Source organism: Lissotriton vulgaris, chromosome 3_1, assembly GCF_964263255.1.
Source record: "Lissotriton vulgaris chromosome 3_1, aLisVul1.2, whole genome shotgun sequence".
NCBI classification, from domain to species: Eukaryota; Metazoa; Chordata; class Amphibia; order Caudata; family Salamandridae; genus Lissotriton; species Lissotriton vulgaris.
The window spans coordinates 1,579,077,874-1,579,099,962 of NC_141689.1; the positions used below are offsets into that span (position 1 = coordinate 1,579,077,874).

At 41.7% G+C, this 22,089-nt stretch overlaps 1 protein-coding gene across 1 annotated transcript; it reads left to right on the top strand.

Annotated features, from left to right (window-relative positions):
* Positions 1-640: 640 nt before the first annotated feature.
* Positions 641-18,926, top strand: TAL2 (TAL bHLH transcription factor 2). Its single transcript, XM_086962069.1, has 2 exons — positions 641-773; positions 13,790-18,926. Exon 2 carries the CDS (start codon positions 13,800-13,802, stop codon positions 14,157-14,159), a length of 360 nt encoding a protein of 119 aa, XP_086818195.1. The 5' UTR covers positions 641-773; positions 13,790-13,799; the 3' UTR covers positions 14,160-18,926.
* The last annotated feature ends 3,163 nt before the right edge of the window (positions 18,927-22,089 follow it).

A 22,089-nucleotide genomic window follows, 5' to 3' on the forward strand; every position in this document is an offset into this window, starting at 1 on the left:
ACCACACCACATCACCCCACTACAAAATATTTTTGTCGGTGAGTGAAACCATGCAATTTAAAAACACCTGTGTTGTTCATAAAGCTCTGCACCTCAGCAAACAAGCCCTTCAAAACATTCTGACCCTACGAACGGTCGAGAGGCCTAAAGCGTACCTTCAACAACATCCAGCCGTTCCACTTATCAATTACCGAAGATTCCACGGACGTTCCTTACATATGGCTCGTCTTTCCAGAACGTCCATTTTCCACAACCAACACAATGACCACAAACTAAAACGCATTTTTCCTGGTCAGCTTAATGCTCGGCTAACAAGACTACCAATGGTATGTGTTTTTAAGTGTGCCTATTTTATAACGATTTCCTCATATTTAAATAATGGGTTCGATAAATCTGTACCAGATATTTTTTAACTACCTCTGGTATTTACAATCTTTTACCACCTTCTGAAAAAGAAAGGGGTTCAGAAGCTGCGGGGAGCACAAGGGAGGGTACAATAAAAGAAGACAGCAATGGTCTCCTGGGAGATGCAAAGTAAATCCTCGGGCTCGCCGGTGTCTGCGGTGACACGCGCCAGACAAAGGGGCAGGCTTTCTATATAACTGAGGCGTGGAGGAGCGGGCGCGCTGACTGCAGCAGAGGGAGCTGTCCGCGCGGGCCGCACTTGTCCGCTGCTGTGCGTGCGTACGTGCTGTGCGTCAGGACGCAGGAGGTGACCAGTAGAAGTTGCCCTGGAAGAGACTTCCCTATCTCGGCAGCACCTGGCCTCACAGGTAAATATGGACTTTTCGTAGTCTTTCCCGAAGTGAGCGCATTGCTGGGATGGACACAGGGGCAATGCAGTTGGCAAAATGTGTCTTTATTTGCTGCTTTTTTAACAGAAATATTTTATGGTTATAAGGAAATAAGATTAATTTTATGGGCGGTGTGGGGGAAACACTATTTGCTAGGAGAATGGTGAATGAGACGTTACAAAATTGAACAAATAATTGCGACAAACATGACCCACTTAAGGCAGTACTTCACGTTTGTTTGCAGGGTGCAACACCCATTAGACTCACCGGTCTTCAGCCTCCCCCCCCCCCCCCCCCTACCCTCCGTCGTGTGTGGCAGCCCGGGATGAGACAGATCCCGGGCACATACAGAGCCGCACCCGGACGTTTTACAGGTCTTTAAAAGATCATTTGAATGTTAATTAGGCCTTGCAGTTGCTTCACCCATTCTAAGAGCCCCTGCAGCTCCACTCTGCATATTGACTAAAGGTTCAGTCCCACCCGAAATTTTTTCTTAGCCTCCCCCGAAATTTGGCTCTAGTTGCGCCTCTGGTGTAGAGCATGCCTTCTGGGAGAGAAACCCTTCTAGCATGTTGAGAGCATACTTGCAGACCTCAGATTTCATGTGGCGGGACTGACAACGCTTACAATATGCAGGCTCAACATTGCACTTCGGGAAAAATTACATCGATGGTTAGTAGTATAAAATACGAGGTGGGCTACTACGTTTTACATTATCGCAGAGTGTACAGTCTACCCAAGTAATACTGAGACACCCTTATTTATGTGGAATTCATATTTGAAAATCCACTCTGTCTGCTTGAGATAAAACAATGACAACTTTTAACGGGATGAATAAAAGTGTTATGGGCGATAGATTTTCTAACTGACTCAAACTGTGTGAGACATAGAAATACACTTTCTAATCCCAGCTTCTCCATTTCACTTGTGTGGTCCGGGAGAAATCATTTTCCTTCCAGTTTCTGAAATCCCTCCCTGTCTACATTGAGAGCGCGTAGAAAAGGCTTCACATCAGTATTACGCGCTACATATGGAAAATAATGTACGTGGGGAGTGGGGGGGGGGGAATATGTATAAGCGCCCTTGTTCCTATGAGCTCTCCGTCAGCATAGGCAGATGCGTGCTGCCGTTTTACTAGCAAGGCACAATAGTGTGGCTGGTCCTTTGGAACTCGCTGTGTGTGGATTCTGAACTGATTAACAAAAGACGTCAGGACTTACTGATACATATACGTATAATAAACATGTACACCTCGCTTGCTATATTTTCGTTGGGCATCAGAATACTGTAAATATAAGGTGCTTTACTTTACCAAAATCACAGCTACGTTTCAGCAACCTTTGAATGAGAAAAGCTAAAATTAGCCCTGCTATTTTTAAAACCTGTAAAGTGGATGTTAAACATCAATTTCTGCAGCAGACGCATTAACCCACAGAGCTATCAACTATGATAGGGTCAGCGACTGGTATCCGCTCTGTCATCGACTGTTTTGTTTCTTGCATTGTGGCATGCGTTTTTAGAACTCTATTCAACCAGGCGGCATTGGTTTCTAAATTGTGACTTTCAGAGACACCGCTTGATTACAGAAATATATTACAGAGACAAGAGCCAATGACATTTAGATAAACTCTTGCTTTTGAATACCTGTGCCAAAATATTCAAAGCTGTCTTTGGTATGATAAGTAGGACATACGATTTTTAAACGTTTTTAGGTTCTCCGAGGGGTATGGAAAGCGGTATATAATTGCCTCTACAATACAATATAATAGAATCCAGAGTGCCTTATACTTTGGTGAATATGGTGCATGATTTTAGTTATTTTGTGTCTGTTCCATCTGATTGTTGGAGACCTGTTTCTGATCGCGTCGCCGAAGACGTTGTGTAAACACTGTAGATAAAATGAAGGGCGATATAAATGTGTTTCTGCAGATCTTTCAAGAGACTTGGCACCCGCGTTGTTTCTGTTACTGAAACTTGGCGATCTGAGGTAATGATGCTGCCCCGCCCGCGGAGGAGTAGACCCTGGCAGTCTAACCACGCATCCATGCATGATTCGCCCGGCGTTTGGCGTGCTTCGATGGTGTGAGCGTCTTGAGATATTACCAAAAGGCGCTCAAGGAGGAGGAAGTCGGACAAGCAAACTGAGAGGAAACTGGCCAATTATGCTGCAGAAAGCAATACGTTACTCGATGCATTCTGAAATTAGAAGAAAATACGTGGCTGCAAGAATATTTTGTTTATAAGGCGTGAATAAAAAACTGCCTTTTTAAGACGCTGAATCCAAAGTGTGTTACGGTTTGAAGCGGAATTTAACGTTAGCCATTTAAAGTTCCTAGTCATTTTACTGACCCAGGAAGGATGAAACGGTTAACTTCACCTTTCCAGGATTTGAATTTGCATTTCACAGCCTTGTCCAACAAATACATAGCTCAGTGAGCTATCTCACCAGCTTTCGATATTGTTCCTCAATGTTAAGTTGCAGAGTCACCACACACAGAAATCAAACACAGCAACCTTTAATTAAGACTCATGCTGGCACCGACACATCCTCTCCGGATATCCCTTAACTGATTGACTGTTTCTTTGAGTTAATAGATCAGCTCCTTCATGCCCCACTTGAAGACGTTGGCCAGGTATAACTCGGTTGGTTCACAAATCACCTGCAGAGATCTGTGTGCTAGCTGTACGTTACTAGTTGGTATCCAGATACATTATTCCCAGGTTTTCATTTTTCTGAGGATCTTCAAAAGAGAACAACTGAGCTGGATAATAGTACTTGTTGTTTGTAATTCACAGACATGGCTGTCACCAAGTGCTATACACGGAGGACACATCAGGGGGCCATCAGTGGGTTCTGGTGGTAAAGTACTAAACTACAACATATCATATATGTCATAGCGTGCAATCACCACCAAAGCAATTTCTTCGCACTGATTTTTTTTAAACCTCCTTTTATTAGTTTAATCACATATCATATAGGATTTCATGAGCAAATTAAGAAGCTATAGCCATACATATGTGGCAAATATACTTAGAAGTTATGTAGGTGAGGTTTCTCTATTGCATATAAAAAAAATTAAAAATAGATAAGCGATCACACGGTCAACTAACTTCAATTCTGCCATCAAACCTGACACCCACAGATTTCGACAATAGCATAATAGTCCGAAGTTCAGGGGGATCCATGTTCTCCGGGATGCTCACTTTACTGAATGAACTTGGAAAGGTGAAAGGTTGACCATACAGGTAGTCAGCTGGCCTCTGCAGCGGGTGCGATAGTCTATGGAGTCAGCACACGAAAGATCAACCGAAGGGCTGAGTGATTCGAAAATGCCACCAAAACCCATGATGGACATGTAGCAACATAATAGGTTGTTTCCTGTAATTAAAGAACATGTTGTAATTTGCGTGGATTACTGGTTTTATAGATAGAATTTTCTATGATAGCAGTAGCATGCCGGCTATGTAAACAAAAAAAATACAATCCATGAAGGCCTGGGTTCAGAAGTCTTAAGCATGGCAAAGCAGACCAAGTTACTGAGCACAAACGTTTGATTATTTAGAAATGGTAGCCTCCCCCTGTCAATGTGGTCATGGGAAATAAGAAAATGTTTTCTTGAGACTGCTGCAGCATTCTGGTCCCATTTTGTAAATCTTCTGCGTTTAGAAGGAATCAGCTCAAAGTCAGCACGTTCATCATTTATATAAAGGTTGTTTCATATGAAAAATAATTTTGATAGTACGACAATAATTTGTTTTTATATATATGAATGTGGACCCAATTGCCTAGATATGTCTATAATGTGCATAATTGATTTTATTTTTATTAGAAAATAGCTCACCCTGAATTATTTTTACCATTTAAAAAAAAGGAACTATTACAGAATCTACTCTACTATAGAATTGTGGCAAATTCTGGCTCAACAGTTTTCAAGCAATTATTAGGAAATGTGGTCCACCGAGGATTGGCTAAGATAGTGAAGTTAATGAAATTGGGTTTCACTGGTTTCCATAACTAATCACCACAGAATTCCACCCCCACCCTCAAAGTCGGAGTGGACATACGTGATGTGGTTTAAATAAGGGAAAGGATGAATGAGAAGGACATGGTAGAGTATAGGAAAGGGAATGTCAGAGAAAAAGAATCAAACAGACTCAATCAAAAAAGCAGTAGGGGGACGAAGATGGAGACAGGGAATGAATGAGTGACAGACCGGGTGAGACAGAAAGAGTAAGGAGAAACAGAAAGATAGTGTGAGATACAAAGAGGTGAGACAAAGAATGACAAAGAAAAAAACAATGAGTCGGGGTCTTTCTGATTCATCCTTGCAGTATTTACAATCCACGTTCCTCCTTAATCTTCCTTGACAAAGTTGCAACCCTCGGCACAGCCTCCATCTCTTAGGCTGACATAATACAGGCAGAAAAGCCCCCTCCAACATCTTCATCAGTGACAACAGGAAAACACTTAACTCTTATTACTGCCTGCCACAGTGAAGGGACATTATATATTTCCATAGACTAGGGTGAAAAACTACGGGGCTTATTATCAAGAACGGCGTTAAAAATCATCGCCGGTTAGGCAGCAGAAAACTGCTGTTAAACCGGCGATAATGGGCTTGATACTATGCTCTTGAGAATTCCAATAGAAGTCCATGGTCTGGTGTGTAATGTAATGGTGTGTAATGTAATGGTGGCCCATTATTGCCGTTTTAGCAGCAGTTTTCTGCCGCTAAACGGGCGATAATTTTAACGCCATTCTTGATAATATGCCCCTACATTTGTTTGAACCAGCAACACATTATTAAAAAAATTGAATATGTGAAAAAACATTGTTACAACCAAAAAGGTGCTAATTCATATAGGAGTCAATCTCTGTCTGCTGGGATCAGAAGCAGACAGGACAAACCAAGGTAATTCCATTGTTTATTTTTAAGATACAATGCTTGTTTTTTCGCGTTGTGAAAGGGATCATGAACTGGCCATTATTAGGACTGCGTTCACACATTTGTTTAACAAGACAAATAGTTGTGAAGGGGTAGGTTTCAGCAACAGTGTTTCTCCACCGAGCACCTTCGACTGACATCTTACTCAAAGAGAGCAATGCTCGGTTTGTCTATGACACGCTGGGAACACCAAGGTTAAACACATCTTGCCACCCATTAACGATTCTGTTGAGTATGGGCCAACTTTTAGGTGTGGCTTGACAGTACACTGTGTATTACCCATTGTTACCAATTCCTTAAACTTTACTTGGAGTGGGATTTAGCTCCACTGACTCACCTCATACTACGAGGAGGAGTGTGGCTCAATGGTTAGAGCGGCAGACCCTGACACAGAGCTCTGGCCTGGGACCAGGGTTCAATTCCAGCCTCGGTGGCTCTTGGGCTCAATTTCCTCGGACCTGACAATTCTCGCCTCAGTGCCTATTCTAATCATGGGCCCCATGCTGCAACTCTGGGCAATAGCTTGCTTAACCTCCACTCCGGCCCCAACAGCGCTAGGATGCATGGGGGCGCCCAGGAGTGGACACTTCGCAGGGAAAGCCAGGAAGAGTCCCACAGCAGTATGAGTAATAGCGCCAGGAAATATCTTGACATTTACATTTATGATGTTTGGTGTATCATTCCACCTTTCAGAATGTTCTTCCACTGAAGTACACAAAGGACTACTTTAATATATTAACTATTTTAGAATATAAAATGAAAGGTGGAAGGGTATAGGATGTGCTAAGTCATGTAAGGTACATAAAGTCAAGTAGGAATGCTCAAGGATATGGAGTAACAACCAGTCACCATTACCAGCTATTTAGACAACCGTCCACACATAAAATGAAACAAGGAATTAATAACCTGAGCAAAGAAAGTCCATAGTAATCAGAAAAGTCCACACTAATTACTTCTCAGAATTCCTCTTCTGTTCTTTATTTATTCCAAGCCTTGTTTTCAAGTAGTTCCTTCTGGCCACCAGCATAGCAGTACATAACCTGTGGCTCCAACCAACCCCCAAAATGACTCCTAGCTAACACATGTTTTGTCTAAATGGAAATATCCACTGACTTCTTCAGGGCAAGCTTATGGATATCAAATATACCTGGATTTTGTTTTAAAGACATTAGGATTGAATAGGAGTATATGAGCTCACATTTATAATAATTTCTGCAATATTTGCTTGATATACATAAGCTTGCCCTGAAGAAGTCAGTGGATGAAGTCAGTGGATATTTCCATGTAGACGAAACACGTTTTGGTTAGGAGTCCTTTTGCTGTTGGTTGGAGCCACAGGTATTTACTGCTATGCTGGTGGCCAGAAGTGACTCCTTGAAAACAAAGCTTGGAATAAATAAAGAACAGAAAAATAATTCAGTGAAGTAATTTGTGTGGACTTTTCTGATTACTATGGACTTTCTTTGCTCAGGATATTAATTCCTTATTTTCTTTTTTACTTAATCATCATGCTGTTCTGCAAATTCACTCCTCCATTTCAATTATGCATTATGCATATAGCTTAATACAAAAAGCAATAATAAAGTCATTAGATCTGACTTTGAAAACACTGGCATATGCAAAATTGCAAACAACATTTGTGCATGCCTATATATGTATGTGCTAGCAAATTAAAGTCAGGCTTATTGGTATAGCCAGTGTGTGTTTGAAATACATATATCACAGTGTGCAATGTACAGAAATGAAGGAATGCCTATTGAATAGAAAACTTGTGGAATAATAGCAGTAGTATTTTCATGGTTAAATGTTATGCTGCATTGTTGTCTGGACAGATAACAGCATTATTTCGTTTTGATATGTGTGCAGATGCGTTTGTTTTGACAGACAAGAATGCTTGTTGAGGTTTTCTGAACAAAGATTAAAAGCTGTAGTTAGGGATCGTTAAATTGCTCACATTTTCACGAGTTGTGTTGATATGTTTTTCTTGTGATATTTAGACGCTCTAGAAGGTCTAGCTGATTGTCAGGTAGTTTTGAGTTTTTATAAGCCTTCTGTTTACTAATGTAGAGCAGTAGTGTTTCGTTTTGGTCATTTCGTAGTGAATGTGTTTTTATTGTGAAAGTAGGAACAGGAGGACTTTGGTAAGGGAACGTTGTTGTTAATGGTTTCGGTGACTGGATTTTTTAAATACATTTTTTTTGCAATATTTTAAAACCAGTTTAGAAAGATTATTCCATTGTCTTCCAGTGTTGCTGCTCTTGTAATTGTTGGTTCGTCCTGTCATTGTTTTGGGATGCTTGTTGCTGGTGTGACGAGAAAATGAGAAGCCCATCCAGAGATCCAAATGGAGTAGCTGAGGGCTATGCCCACTACCTTCCCAACTTCTAAGGCTGCCTGCCCTGCCACTGACAAATGCAGCTCACCCTTGCACCTGACTGCTCTTTGTTACTCTAGACAGTTTGGAGCCAGACCCAGGAAATGAGGCATCTCCCACCCACAGGCTGGCACTGGGTATAAGAATGGCACTCTCAGAGCCTCTCACCAGAACACTCTTGGACATGTGGAAGATTCATAAAAGGCCTGTCCTGCTGTCTGAAGAAGTAAGACTGCAACTGCTTGAATTGAACCCAGCATCCACAGAAGTAAAACCAAGGGTCAATTGGCTGACCTCCTGTTTGAGCTACAAGGACACAACAAGCTTTGAGGGACCTCCCTTCAACTGTCTAGCTGACCTTCCCCACCTGGACCACCCTGAGTGCTCCAGCTGGCCGCTACTGTAGTGAGTCCTGATTACCAAATGGTACCCCCAGGTCCTGGATCTTTGGCTGGGATCAGAGTGTACTCCTCCTGCCTCAAAACTGAACTCCAGGTAAAAATCCAGAATTTTGGGGCCCCTGGCAACCCAGAGTGGGTTTCTTGCACCAGCAGTGATCACCGAGCCCCCGCCAACATGAAATTCTGACGGCAACCTGATCTTCGCACCACCAGCGTCTTCCATCAACATAAAGCTCGAGCAACTTCCGCTCCTGCACTGACAACGACCCCCTTGCCTCACCTGCCAACGCCAACCTCCAGTGGAGGATCAACACATGAATTTGGACGCTGGGAAGCTAAACTCTTCACCAGGACGACCCAGGTCTCTTTGCTTGACTAATGCTCCATCCCGGTCAGACTGAACTTTTGACTTTGACCCAATCCAACATGATCAAATATACCTGCAAGTGGCACTTTGTGCTTTTTGGTGCTGTTGTCATGTAAAAAGTTAAACACGTTTTAACTCTTGCACTACTGATTGGATTTTTGTTGTTTTTGGTGTCATTTTCTTATTTAAATTTCACTTTATTTTTATAAATTAGTTTGGTATTTGTCTTGTGTTGTACTTCCACTTTATTGATGTTTGAGTGCTGCATAAGTACTTTACACATTGCCTCTAAGTTAAGCCTGACTGCTTTGTACCAAGGTACCAGACGGTTAGGCACAGGTTTATTTAATGACTTTAATGTCTCACCCTGACAAATGTTGTCTTTATTATTTGAGTGTGGCTCTCACCCCCTTGACTAATAACCTTATTTCTTACAATCCCCATTTTAAAAAGATTGGCTGCAGTCTGTGCCGCCCTCAGTGACGCCCACTAGTTTCATTCATAAGGAGACTGCTCCCTCTTCGTTGGACAAGAAACCAGCCACGGCCGGCAGTGGGAGTACCTGCAGGGCGGTGACGTGGGGAGGGGCAGGGTGGGGGGTAGTAATGTATGGATTACGGAGCTTCCCAGGTAAGTAAACATTTAAATAAATAAAACGAATTTTGTTGCTCGCACTGCATCTCATTTGGAGATGCAGTGCACTCAACGAAATTCGGTTTATTTATTTAAATGTTTACTTACCTGGGAAGCTCCGTAATCCATACATTACTACCCCCATTCTGCCCCTCCCCACGTCACCTCCCTGCAGGAACTCCCACTGCCGGCAGCGGCTGCAAGAAACAATAAACCTTTCAATAAAGCGGGCTGCTGCATTACCAATGTCCATGAAATAAATGTCTATAACGAGGCAGGCTGATGGTGCAATGGCCTGTGGGAGCTTCCTTTAACCCTTTCCATGCTGATGACGAGCTCAGCTCGTCATCACCCACGGGTGTCGTGTGCTGATGACGAGCTGAGCTCGTCATGGTGCCACTAAAATGGCATTTTCCAGCACAGGGGGGGGGGGGAAACGCCCAGCAGCCATGTGGTTAAGGAAGGATGCTGCGGCTGCTGTTAACGTGTGCTTGTTTACAAAGAGACCGGAATGTCAGACGTTAGGTGGAAGCCTAGGATGCTAATTTGTGAGGAATCAGCTCTTTGCAGAACGTCTTCTCTAAGTATGACCAACAGACGGAGAAATTCGTTTTCTGCTCCCTTAAACCAGAGTTCATTTTATTTCTTTGTGGGCTGATGCATCAACAGCATCCACGTTGTATTGGGCTCAGCTCTTTCTTAGGCATTTCATGAGAAACAATGCATGTGAGTGCAAGGCGTAAATCTTATGCAAAACTGTTAAGAACATTCATATTTTATCATTCATATTATTCATGGGAATAACTGAATTAAAGTATTTGCAATTTTAAATATTTACTTTTTTAACTTGCTGCTCTTACTGGCAATACTAATTTTGGGAATGGTCTTGCTATATGCCAGTTGCTATGTTTTGGATACATTTTCTTATAAATAACATCATCAGAAAGGAAATAACCAAATTACGATAGTAATAGTTAACAAACCAGTCAATTATTCTGCTTCAACTATTTCCCTAGTTTTATATCAGGTTTAGCTATTTGTTGAAGTTTGTCCCAGCTTTAGACCTGAACAGTATGTGTAGCTATACGTTTAAAGTAATTGTAAAAATGAAAAAATGAACAAATGTAAGTTAATTAATCCTAAACTTGCACGTTACCAGGATTGTATTGTATTGCATGCTTATTTATATAGGGCTTTCTTAAAGCCTTGTGAGGCCTGTCCCCGAGGGATAGAGGTTACAACTAAGTGCAATAATTCACCCCAATGTTGGAAGAAAGTTGACATGGTTCTGCCTATCTCATACACTAAAAGTATGTGTTTAGGAATTCACCAGGACCACAGATGCCAGTCTGCCAACACAAATCAAGCTCCGTAGCCATGAATTATGAAAACTCGTGGGCTGTTAGTTGCAGATTTGCACATGGAGAGTGTGGAGCTTTCATGCACACTTCCCCTCTTGCTTAAGGGTTTAAATTCAGTGCTTTGCGTCACTTAAGAATAGTTACTACGATCTGAAGACTTACATTAAAATAATCATTTGATAATTAGGTAAATTGGTTTAATGGAGTTTTCAGGTGTACACTCAATGCAGTGAATAGGGGAAATAATTGTGTGCTTTATTTTAGTTCGCTTAAAATTTAACTGGGGAGCTGTTTATAATGGCAGCATCACCAATTGGATTTTAAAATGTATAATTAATTATATTACTTATCAAACCACCAATGGCAGACCACATTACAGATTTAATCATCAAACACATTATTTATTACATTGGTCATGACTAGTAAGTATGATCTAGATTTTATTCTGTAGGAGATGCACATTTAGACTCCAATATTTGTTTATGTTGTGCCCCTTGACTCTTCCTCTTGAAAACCTTTGTGCACAAAAGGTTTTCTCAACAGGCCACTGCTGAACTTCACTCTCGCCCATTTTATGCCACGCCTCCAACTTCTAGTCATAAGATTTTACTATCTTCTCTTGTGCGTTTCTAAAAAACATGGTTACGCGCTAATGCTATTTCCTTTAGTACAAAATATATATTTTATTTTCAAAGTAAGCATTAGGGGCCCGATGTAGGAGCCCTAATACCGGTCGGAAACGGCCGATTTCGGCCGTTTCCGACCGGTATTAGGGTTTTCTAATGTAGGAGCTTGCTTTACAGAATCGGTATTTTACCGAATCTGTATTTACAGATTCGGTAAAATTACCGAATCGGTAAATACAGACTCGGTAAAAATACAGATTCTGTAAAAGCACATGTAGGTAGCACATCTTTGAGTGCCGCAGGCCTTTCAGATTCGGTATTTTACCACCCAATCCAATTGGGTGGTAAAATACCGAATCCAGGTGTGCATGCACATCTGTGCATGCACACCTGTGCAATGTGACACACAGACATGCCCTTAGGGCATGTCTGTGTGCCACATGACACACAAGTCCGGAATTGGGGTGCCAGAGGTTGTCAAAGTGACACCCCCTGCACCCTTGCAAAAATCGGATTTTACCGAAACGGTAAATACCGATTCGGTATTCAGCATTGATTCCTATGGGCTTCAAGGCCCATAGGAATCAATGGGGGATACCGATTCTGTATTTACCGAATCAGTAAATACCGAATCTTACAGATTCGATATTTACCGATTCTGAAATACCTACATGTGCCCCCTTCTATTTTACCACTTCTTAAATACCGAATCGGTAAAATTCGGTATTTTAGAAGTGGTAAAATAGAATTACCTACATCTAGCCCTAGGTGTTTTCTGCAGCATGTCCATATTTGTTTGTGAACTTAAGTGTTCCCTCGTCCCATTGCTCATGCTCATCTATGATATTTTGAGTGCCCTCTTTGTAAGTTTCCTCCGTAGATTTGAACACTTTGGGCCCGATTAAGATGCAGGCTGGAACGGCTCCGACCGTTGGTCGGAGTCCTCCAGCCCACATAGTAATGGGTTGGTTGGATTCCTTTCCGACTGAGTCAGTTCAATGGGCTCAGTCAGAATGGAATCCGCATAGGTTTTCCGAATGGCTTCCGACGTGGCTCGGAGATCCTGTCCGGCATTCAGAAAACCAGCTGTATTCCCTCAGCCGGCAACTTCCCCACTGCCTTTCTGTGCCGGCCTTTCAGACACAGAAAGGCATTGGGAATCTGTCTTTGGGGGCCCTCAGCAGGGTCCCCATGTATGCAAGGCTGCCGAATTGCGGCCAGTTGGCACCTATGGTGCCCCCTGTTGATCCCTGGACCTTGGGCAGGCACCTTGACGTGCCTGCCACAGGGTGCAGGGATGAACTGCACCTCTGCACTTTACAATGAAAACATGCATTCCTTCCTGAATGCATGCTCCCATTGTAAAAAATAGGATTGTGACCGAACCCTGTTCAGTCGCATCCTAATTCCTGGGCTGGAACCGACGACAGGAGGTCGTCCAGTTCCAGTTCCAAACTGATGTCAGATGGACCATCCGTCCGACATCGGAATCAGGGCCTTTGAGTTTACATAGTGTTTGTCCTTGATTATACTTCTGCTGTAGTATACTTATACTTATGTTTAATGCAATTCAGATAAGTGCCAAACTATAAATTCAATGACACCTCATGATGTGTACAGTAAGTACATTTATTACAGCACAACACCTCTACGTTTTACATGTGCTGATTCACCCTGAAAAACAAATATTTCATAATGTTACACAACTTCACTGCCAAATTTCACTTAGTTAATACTGTATTTTGCGTGTATCCGATATTTACTATCTATTAAATGTATGTTCTGTGGATTGTGCCATAAATTAGGTGTTCTAGTTTATTTCAGCACTCCTGAAGAAACCCTCTCCCTGAGTTCCACTGGTGCAGTATGTGATCATTTCACTCATCCTACAGCTCCCTCTTCCCTAGAGGTGGAGAGGCCTCGCCTTATGGGTTCCATGTGTGAGATATACTTTCCTTGAACTTTGGGTCCAGAATGGGCATGGCCATTATTCTTCATTGGGCTTGCCCCGGAAGTGCTGTGTACTGATCTCATCACAATAATGATGCCATTGGAGATCACATAAGTCATGCTATGAGTTATACAATTTTGATGTATTGTGTGATGTCAGCTGTCACATTGTCTGAAGTCTTTTGCAATGACACATATGTCATCAACAAACCTTTCACCCTAGTCTGTTATCTTTTCAACTGTACCTGATTACACATGAAAGCTTTTACTCTCACTTCTAGACAGTCAAAAACATGTCACTCAATGTGACCCATGTTGCTGTTTTGTGTTTTTACAGAAGCTGGACAATGACGCGTAAGGTCTTCACAAACACTCGTGAAAGATGGAGGCAGCAAAATGTCAACAGTGCCTTTGCAGAGTTGCGGAAGCTCATACCAACTCACCCACCAGACAAAAAACTGAGCAAGAATGAAACCTTGCGGCTGGCCATGAGATACATCAACTTTTTGATCAAAGTGTTAGGGGAAGATGCCCTGGAGCAGACAGGGGTGGCCACCCGCGGAACTGTTTTGTCTCTGCTCCAGCACAGTCCAGACTTGCAGAGCATGAAAGAATGGACCCTACTGGAAGGGAGTGATGCCTCGTCTCCAGGCCCGAGTAGCAGCGGCAGCATCCCAGACTGCTGGTCCGAGTCACCATCCCCATGAGAAAGCTGATTTGGAGAACTCCCTACTGGCTTCAGAGTAATGCCAGTCTAAAAATAACCTCTGGATCTTATGCTGCTGGTGTAATTATTTATTTATTTATCTATTTAAAGTGATTGTGCCCACAAATGGAGTCTTTGGTAATGTGTTCTTGTTTGAACGAAAGTGTTCAGAGGTGGAGTGATAATAGATGTATAGAGCAACAAAAGTCCAGGAACCAGGTATGACACCTGAACAGAATAAAAAAGGAGGATGAAGCATTCCAACAAAAATAACTAATGTCAAAGGCCCATGAAAGCGTTTTCCAGCAGCATTCAATCACATTTTGTTAATTTGAAGTAATAATCTTGACTCATCTCTTACACTGCAAACATCAGAAATTCAATTGTGTTTTGAGTGGAGTTTTGTAAAAAGAGTAATGGTGTCCTGGGTAAGATCCCATGAGCTACGCCAGCTAATCAGAAATGTACATACTTGACCTTGGTCTGTCTTTCAGTGTTCATATGCAGCCATCCAATTGGATGTGAGTTCCACTAAGGAACTGAGAGTGAAAGCTAGAGGGAAAAGCGTGTAATAAAGACTGCTGCGAATTGTCAAGCCTTCAGTTTTTGACCTGGTAACTCAATGTGCTAATCCTGAAAGGAACCTTTGATGCAGGACGTACCATGAACAATGCACTCAGACATTGAAAACTCAACTACTACCAATGTGTAATTTTGACGGATGGTGATTACAGTGATGCAATTTTTACCTGCATCCACCACTAATCATAATGGAAGAGTGAGAAGGAGGTACCTACATTTCTGACTCTGGAGATAATTGCCTGGATTTTCAGCAGGAGGACTTCATGCAGAAAAATTAAAAGTTTCAAAAGGGATTTCCTGTACGTTGGTTTCACTTCTAGCCAAATGATTACTGTGGAACATGCTATCCATGTGTGGTACATACCATTACGAGCAATACAACATGCATTGGTTGATGACATTGCTTATCAGTACTTTACACTGTAGATCCCTTTGCAGGATTAACATTTTCTTCTTGACTATTGACACTTCCCTGCTGCAATGATTATCATTTGTCACTTCTCTTATGACATTATGGCATCGCTTGTCATGCTGCAGATCACCTGACAATAAATCTCACTTGAAATGGATGGAGAATCCTGCTAAGAGGCAAGTCAAACAAACCAACCAGAAACAAAATAAAATTAATAAGATCACTTTGCACTTGCGAATTTTGGTGTTTTATCGCTCATCTAATAAATTCCACAAGACTTTTTGAGAGGTCTCTGGGATATATATCGCCCATAGCTGAATTGAAACGGTTTGTCCTTGTTGAATATAAAAATATTTTACGAAATGGTACCTGTTCACATTACTTTACATGGCTGCTGTGGCTATCGTCTTATGACGTGACCACACTTTTTAATCTCTTGATAAGTTGATGTGATGCAGTGTTTGATATCTTCTGTTTTTACTGGAAGGACATTGCTCCAGAACGAAGTACTTCTTCATAGAATCCAGGGCACAAATATTGATAGGAAGCAAATCATTTCACTCTCTTTTGCCCTCTCTGTTCTTATCAGTTTGTTTTTCTTTCTCTGTTTTCATCAACTTTCCTCTTTCCAGTTTAAATAACGGTTTGGGAAAGTAGATGGTAGGGATAGAAGAGCTTCTGTGCAGGTGGTATAATGATTTAAGATGCCCTTTAAAACATTTTAAAAAATAACCTTTTGCCCGAAAATCATATTAATATTGGACTGCTCTTTGCCTCTCTGAATTTGAACTATGGATTACATCAGTGAATCTCCTAGTTGGACAAATGCAGAGCTTCTGTTTGTGCAGAAGAAGGCCACTCTTATGCAAAAACGTGTCTGTCTGTTCACACATCACTGTTACCCTCTGTATCCTGTAATTCCATGTTTCATTCAGATTGGTGGCCATGGCTTCTAAAGCTCTACAGTCAGTTTTACCCTAACATTTGCTGACATGGATGACTTGTCATTCGAAAAGAACTGGCAACCATCATCTTGTCAGGTTAATATCTACTTGTCTTGGACAGGGGGGGCTTACTGATGGTGGTTGGACCTGCCTCAATGCTTACAGTTTAGAATTCACTGCAGCTGATGTTGAATTTGTTTAAGGTATTTCTTGGTTTCGGAAGCTACACACGACTTTACCTTTGTGACATATTTACTTTGATGTATTTTTGTTAAAGTCTATCAGTCTGTATCATAAATATGACTATATTCATTTTACTACCACAAAGTATTTTGATACCCCCTCCCAGTGGAGATTCTATTTGCAATATAAAAACATACAATTACAATGTTCTTTTATTGAAGACCAAGTGTGAATATGTGTAAACTGATGCTTTCATCCTCCTTAGAAGTAAAACAGCCCAACAGCTTCCATTCCACACTGGCACATTTTCCCCATTCCATCAGAGTGGATTTCACTAAGCAAGTGTCTTAACAACATTTTGTTCAAGATCATCTTCAGTGCAAGATCAACAATCCTCATAGAATCCTATATCCAATGGGACAATATTGAAGCAAATAAAATTAAATATATGGGACACTGGAAAAATGCAACATTGCACACATAAGCCAATAAACAATACATGGTGTTGAATAAATAATATCTCCGTCTTCCGGAAAACTGCAAGGATATTAGGCAAGATGTTCTCTGATTGATATCCACTGTAGGAACATATTTTATAATTGTTTCCACAGAAAAACACCAGAGAAGGCACGATCCATCACACATGATAGAGGACTGTATAAAGCTCCAGGGAAACTAGAAGGGTGGGCTTATGCAAATAGTGTGCATATTTACTGGAACATCAGCAGTAAATAGTAGCTTTCTACATATCAATAGCCATACCTAATAATGATCTGGGATTAATAGTGCACAACCGGGGAGATCGCAACAGCCAACACATGACTGCATGAAAAATATTACACTTGCTTGTAATACTAAATAAAATAAAATAGTCACCCTAAATATATGGTAGGATAATATAAGTATTAAAGCATAATAAGGAGTTGATAACTTTAATACATTACAAACAGGGCAGTAGAAATGATAAAAAATTCTTTAAAGAAATGATAGAAAGAAAAAATCAAGCAGCTTAATACATTTTGTGTTCAATTCTCTAGTCCATTTGCAGGACCGATGTACACTGTACAAATGGCCTAATTCAGTATTGCAAGGTTTTCAAGGTTTTCAAAATTGGTGGTACTGAAGTGGTTCATTTATTTACCGATGCACAGGGTTGCCACACAGTGGTGAATTTTTGTGCATGTGTGAATCCCATTAACGGGGCTCAAGGTTGAGGATGCTGTGGAAAGTTTGTGAATTGTGGGTATTCAAAAACGTTTATCTGACCCATTCACACACATAAAATAGTCAAATATCAAGCGCAGGTGAAGATCCCTTTTAATCTAGGTATAGCTGTTCTTGCGGAAACTAGTTGAAAGTTAGAATTCACAAAAGATTTCCAGAAGAATGTCTAGAAATCTGTGATTGTCTCAGCTTTACAGGTGTAGCCTTTGAAACTTTTATGAATTCCAAAAATCCAAAAAATGAAGATTTCTGTCTTAACTTTGTACATCAAGTTGTTTTGTCTTTAAAAGGAAGGTCATCAAATCGATCTGTGGCAATCTGGAAGGTGAAATAGTTACCAAAACGGGGTAAAAGGATGCACGAGAATAAAATGTTTGAAAGTATTCACTGGTCTCAGAGGTTATAAATTGTACTCTGGTAGAAGAAGCTAAGTGGCCTATGCGGGTAAAAGATTAGAAAGTTTACTCAAATATATAAATGTCATAATTTAGGAAAAAATGCCAGTTCTCTTTATTTCTATCATTCTCGAATAGCAGAGATCAAGAGCTGCGTAAGCCACAACTACTTTGTAATGCATAGGAACATTTAAAAAATAAATAAAGGGCCTTTGTTTTTTTTTAGTACAGCAATATGTGGGTAAAACATTAGTCGTTCAAAACAGTTTATATCTAGGAAACGAAAGAAAAATTCAAAAATAACAATGCAACATGCAATTGTCCTCCTCCAATAGTGTGTCCAGATATTCAGAACCACAAACTGAGATAGGGACAGACATAGAAATAGAACTAAATGTTGACACTGACCATGGTCACCAATGCACACTGAAGGACTGCAGTGAAAACATTCAGTGATGCACACACACAGACAGACAGAAAGACACACAGACATACATATACCTCTCTTTCTCGCTCTGTTGGATCAAATAATTCCCTTCCCCATGCTTTGATGAGCCAAAGGGGCAGGCTGGTGGGGGTGAGCCCGGCCCTGGTTTATGGGTAAGCAGACCTGATTCGCCCTTATTAAATCCTGCTGTGCTACTTTAATCAGATGAGGAAGCACAGCAGACAACTCTTTAAATACGTTGAGTTGCTTCCCTGGTGTGATGACAAGGGAGGTTGAAACATGAACCCGCACAAAACGGTGACATAAGCCTACCTAAGCTATCAGCATCTTGTCTACTAGATGCATTTCAGGCACTTAAATATGCACGGTTCATGCAATGGAGGCATTTTAGTAAACGTACAACACCACAGCACGAATCTGTTTTCATGTGTTTGAGTATTGTGACTGTGGGTTTAGTCTTGTCCCTTTTCTCTCTCTCTTTCTTTCTTTCGCTGTTTGTTAGCCTGTGCTGTTGTACTAACCAAAGAGTTTGTCTCCAGGATGCTCGTTGCATTGTGCAGATGTAATAATGTAAACATTATCTAACCAATCACTTTTCGCATCATACTGCAAACAATGTTTTTATCAATAAACTATTTAAATAAGGGCATCACTGTTTACTGTATGCTGTGTGGACACTGCCACAATACAATATGTTGCATATTTCATTCTGACTACCGTTTTAATTCCTATCATGCCTCTGAAATTGGACTGTTAATAAAAGGGCTAGAATACACCAATACTTAAAATTAGGACGAAATATAATTCAGCTTGAAAACAGATATTGAGTGTTAGCAAAACATGACTTTTTTTTTACTTTCTTCATGTGGCACAATAGACGGGGCTTAGCAATTGGTATAATTACTCATCGAAAGCGACGTGGTATACGGGAGTAGTAAAATAAGAAAAAATAATTCTTAATATCTCAATGAAAATAGAAGAAGCAGCCTCGTTTACCTTTCAAGCGCCTTCCTCCTGAAGTCTGTTGTTCTATAAAAGTATTTGACCATTAAAATAGGCATTCCCTTAAAGAAGCGCAGCCACAAATAATAACAAAGTAGACCCTCCCTCTTCACACCTACATAACTTTCTGGACAGTGTATTTGCATGTTTTATTATCCCTGGGGAATTTGCATCCATCTAAAGGTGATTGTTAACCCGGTCTCTAAGTGGTCACGTTTACCATGAGTTCGGTCTCCCTCCTTCATTTCGATGGATAATACGGACGCGCGAGGTCACCTGCTGATGACTTCATGGTTAGTCAAGATTTGTCACGGAAATATTACCTCCTTAAGAGCTCATCCCCACTCTAACTCCTCATTAAAGTTAAAAGCCATAATATTTGATTCATTCATTTTTAATTTCTGTAGTTTTTTATTGTTTGAGCAGTTCCGGGCTTACACTGGGAACTGTGTAAGTTTTCCCCAAATGGACAATTATATTTATTAAACAAGTAATCCGAAAGAGAAAAACGGTATAAATAAAGTGCAGTGGGTAAACACAGGGTTGGAAATCGTTAGATTTCCAGACCTCAGGCATGCACATTTATACTTCACATACATATTTGCAACAGTCACAATTGTGAAAAACATCTTATGCTCCGCAAAAATCATAATACACAATTCTGAGTCAAGATGTGGTTGTGGACGACATTTCGATTCCGGCTAGGATAGGAGGATCATCATCATCACGACAGCAAAATATATGCATGAGAATTAGCCTGTATAAGGCCAGACAGTGATAAAGAAGGACGGAAAAGGGCAAAAAAGGGGGTTGGGAAAGAAACGAGGGGACAAAAAGAAAAGAAGAGGTTAGAAGGGTTCGGCGATGTGTGTTACGCATATGCTAATGCTGCAGAACCTAATTCCAATATGGCGATTGCGCAAGGTGGTAACTGAACTCCGTGGTGTCATGATAGAAACCCATTCAGAAAAGGGGGGTGGTGATGAACAGAGTGTCTGAATTGAACAGACCACTCTTACCCAGTCCAAAGATCAGGGCTTGATCCATCACCGTTATTTATCTCACTGCCCCATCCCAGCTCAGAACCTGGCTATATGCAAATCAGTCTGTCCCTGGCCCAGTGCATCATGGGAACAGGGCAGACTAAACTACCAAGCCAATTCTTCACCAGAAAGGAAACAAGCTACCGGGGACCGGTTTCTGGCATTTCAGCCGTCTTCGGCCCGGCTTGCTTGAATCCTGATGGAGCAGTGAGAAAGGGACTCATGTCTGAGTATACCCTGCCACACCTATAGTGGCCAAAATCGATTCAGAAAAGGGGGGTGGTGATGAACAGAGTGTCTGAATTGAACAGACCACTCTTACCCAGTCCAAAGATCAGGGCTGAGACCCTTGCTCATTGCACCATCAGGATTCAAGCAAACCGGGCCGAAGACGGCTGTAATGCCAGAAACCGGTCCCCGGGAGCTTGCTTCCTTCCCAGTGTAAGAATTGGCTTTTGTAGTTTGGTTTGCCCTGTTCCCATCATGCACTGGGACAGGAACAGACTAATTTGCATACAGCCAGGTTCTGAAACTGGGATGGTGCAGTGAGCTAAAAAACGGTGTTGGATCTAGCCCTGATCTCTTGACTGGGTGAGAGCTTTCTGCTTAATTCAGAGACTCTGTCCCTCACCACCCCTTGTTGTAAATATTTTTGTCCACCCTAAGCGTGGAAGGGTATTCTCAGGTGTGAGACCCTTGCTCATTGCACCATCAGGATTCAAGCAAACCGGGCCGAAGACGGCTGTAATGCCAGAAACCGGTCCCCGGGAGCTTGTTTCCTTCCCAGTGTAAGAATTGGCTTTTGTAGTTTGGTTTGCCCTGTTCCCATCATGCACTGGGACAGGAACAGACTAATTTGCATACAGCCAGGTTCTGAAACTGGGATGGTGCAGTGAGCTAAAAAACGGTGTTGGATCTAGCCCTGATCTCTTGACTGGGTGGGAGCTTTCTGCTTAATTCAGAGACTCTGTCCCTCACCACCCCTTGTTGTAAATATTTTTGTCCACCCTAAGCGTGGAAGGGTATTCTCAGGTGTGAGACCCTTGCTCATTGCACCATCAGGATTCAAGCAAACCGGGCCGAAGACGGCTGTAATGCCAGAAACCGGTCCCCGGGAGCTTGTTTCCTTCCCAGTGTAAGAATTGGCTTTTGTAGTTTGGTTTGCCCTGTTCCCATCATGCACTGGGACAGGAACAGACTAATTTGCATACAGCCAGGTTTTGAAACTGGGATGGTGCAGTGAGCTAAAAAACGGTGTTGGATCTAGCCCTGGTCTCTTGACTGGGTGAGAGCTTTCTGCTTAATTCAGAGACTCTGTCCCTCACCACCCCTTGTTGTAAATATTTTTGTCCACCCTAAGCGTGGAAGGGTATTCTCAGGTGTGAGACCCTTGCTCATTGCACCATCAGGATTCAAGCAAACCGGGCCGAAGACGGCTGTAATGCCAGAAACCGGTCCCCGGGAGCTTGTTTCCTTCCCAGTGTAAGAATTGGCTTTTGTAGTTTGGTTTGCCCTGTTCCCATCATGCACTGGGACAGGAACAGACTAATTTGCATACAGCCAGGTTCTGAAACTGGGATGGTGCAGTGAGCTAAAAAACGGTGTTGGATCTAGCCCTGATCTCTTGACTGGGTGAGAGCTTTCTGCTTAATTCAGAGACTCTGTCCCTCACCACCCCTTGTTGTAAATATTTTTGTC

Excerpts from the sequence above, each read along its gene's own strand:
- TAL2 (XM_086962069.1), top strand. The coding sequence starts at position 13,800 with ATGACGCGTAAGGTCTTCACAAACACTCGTGAAAGATGGAGGCAGCAA.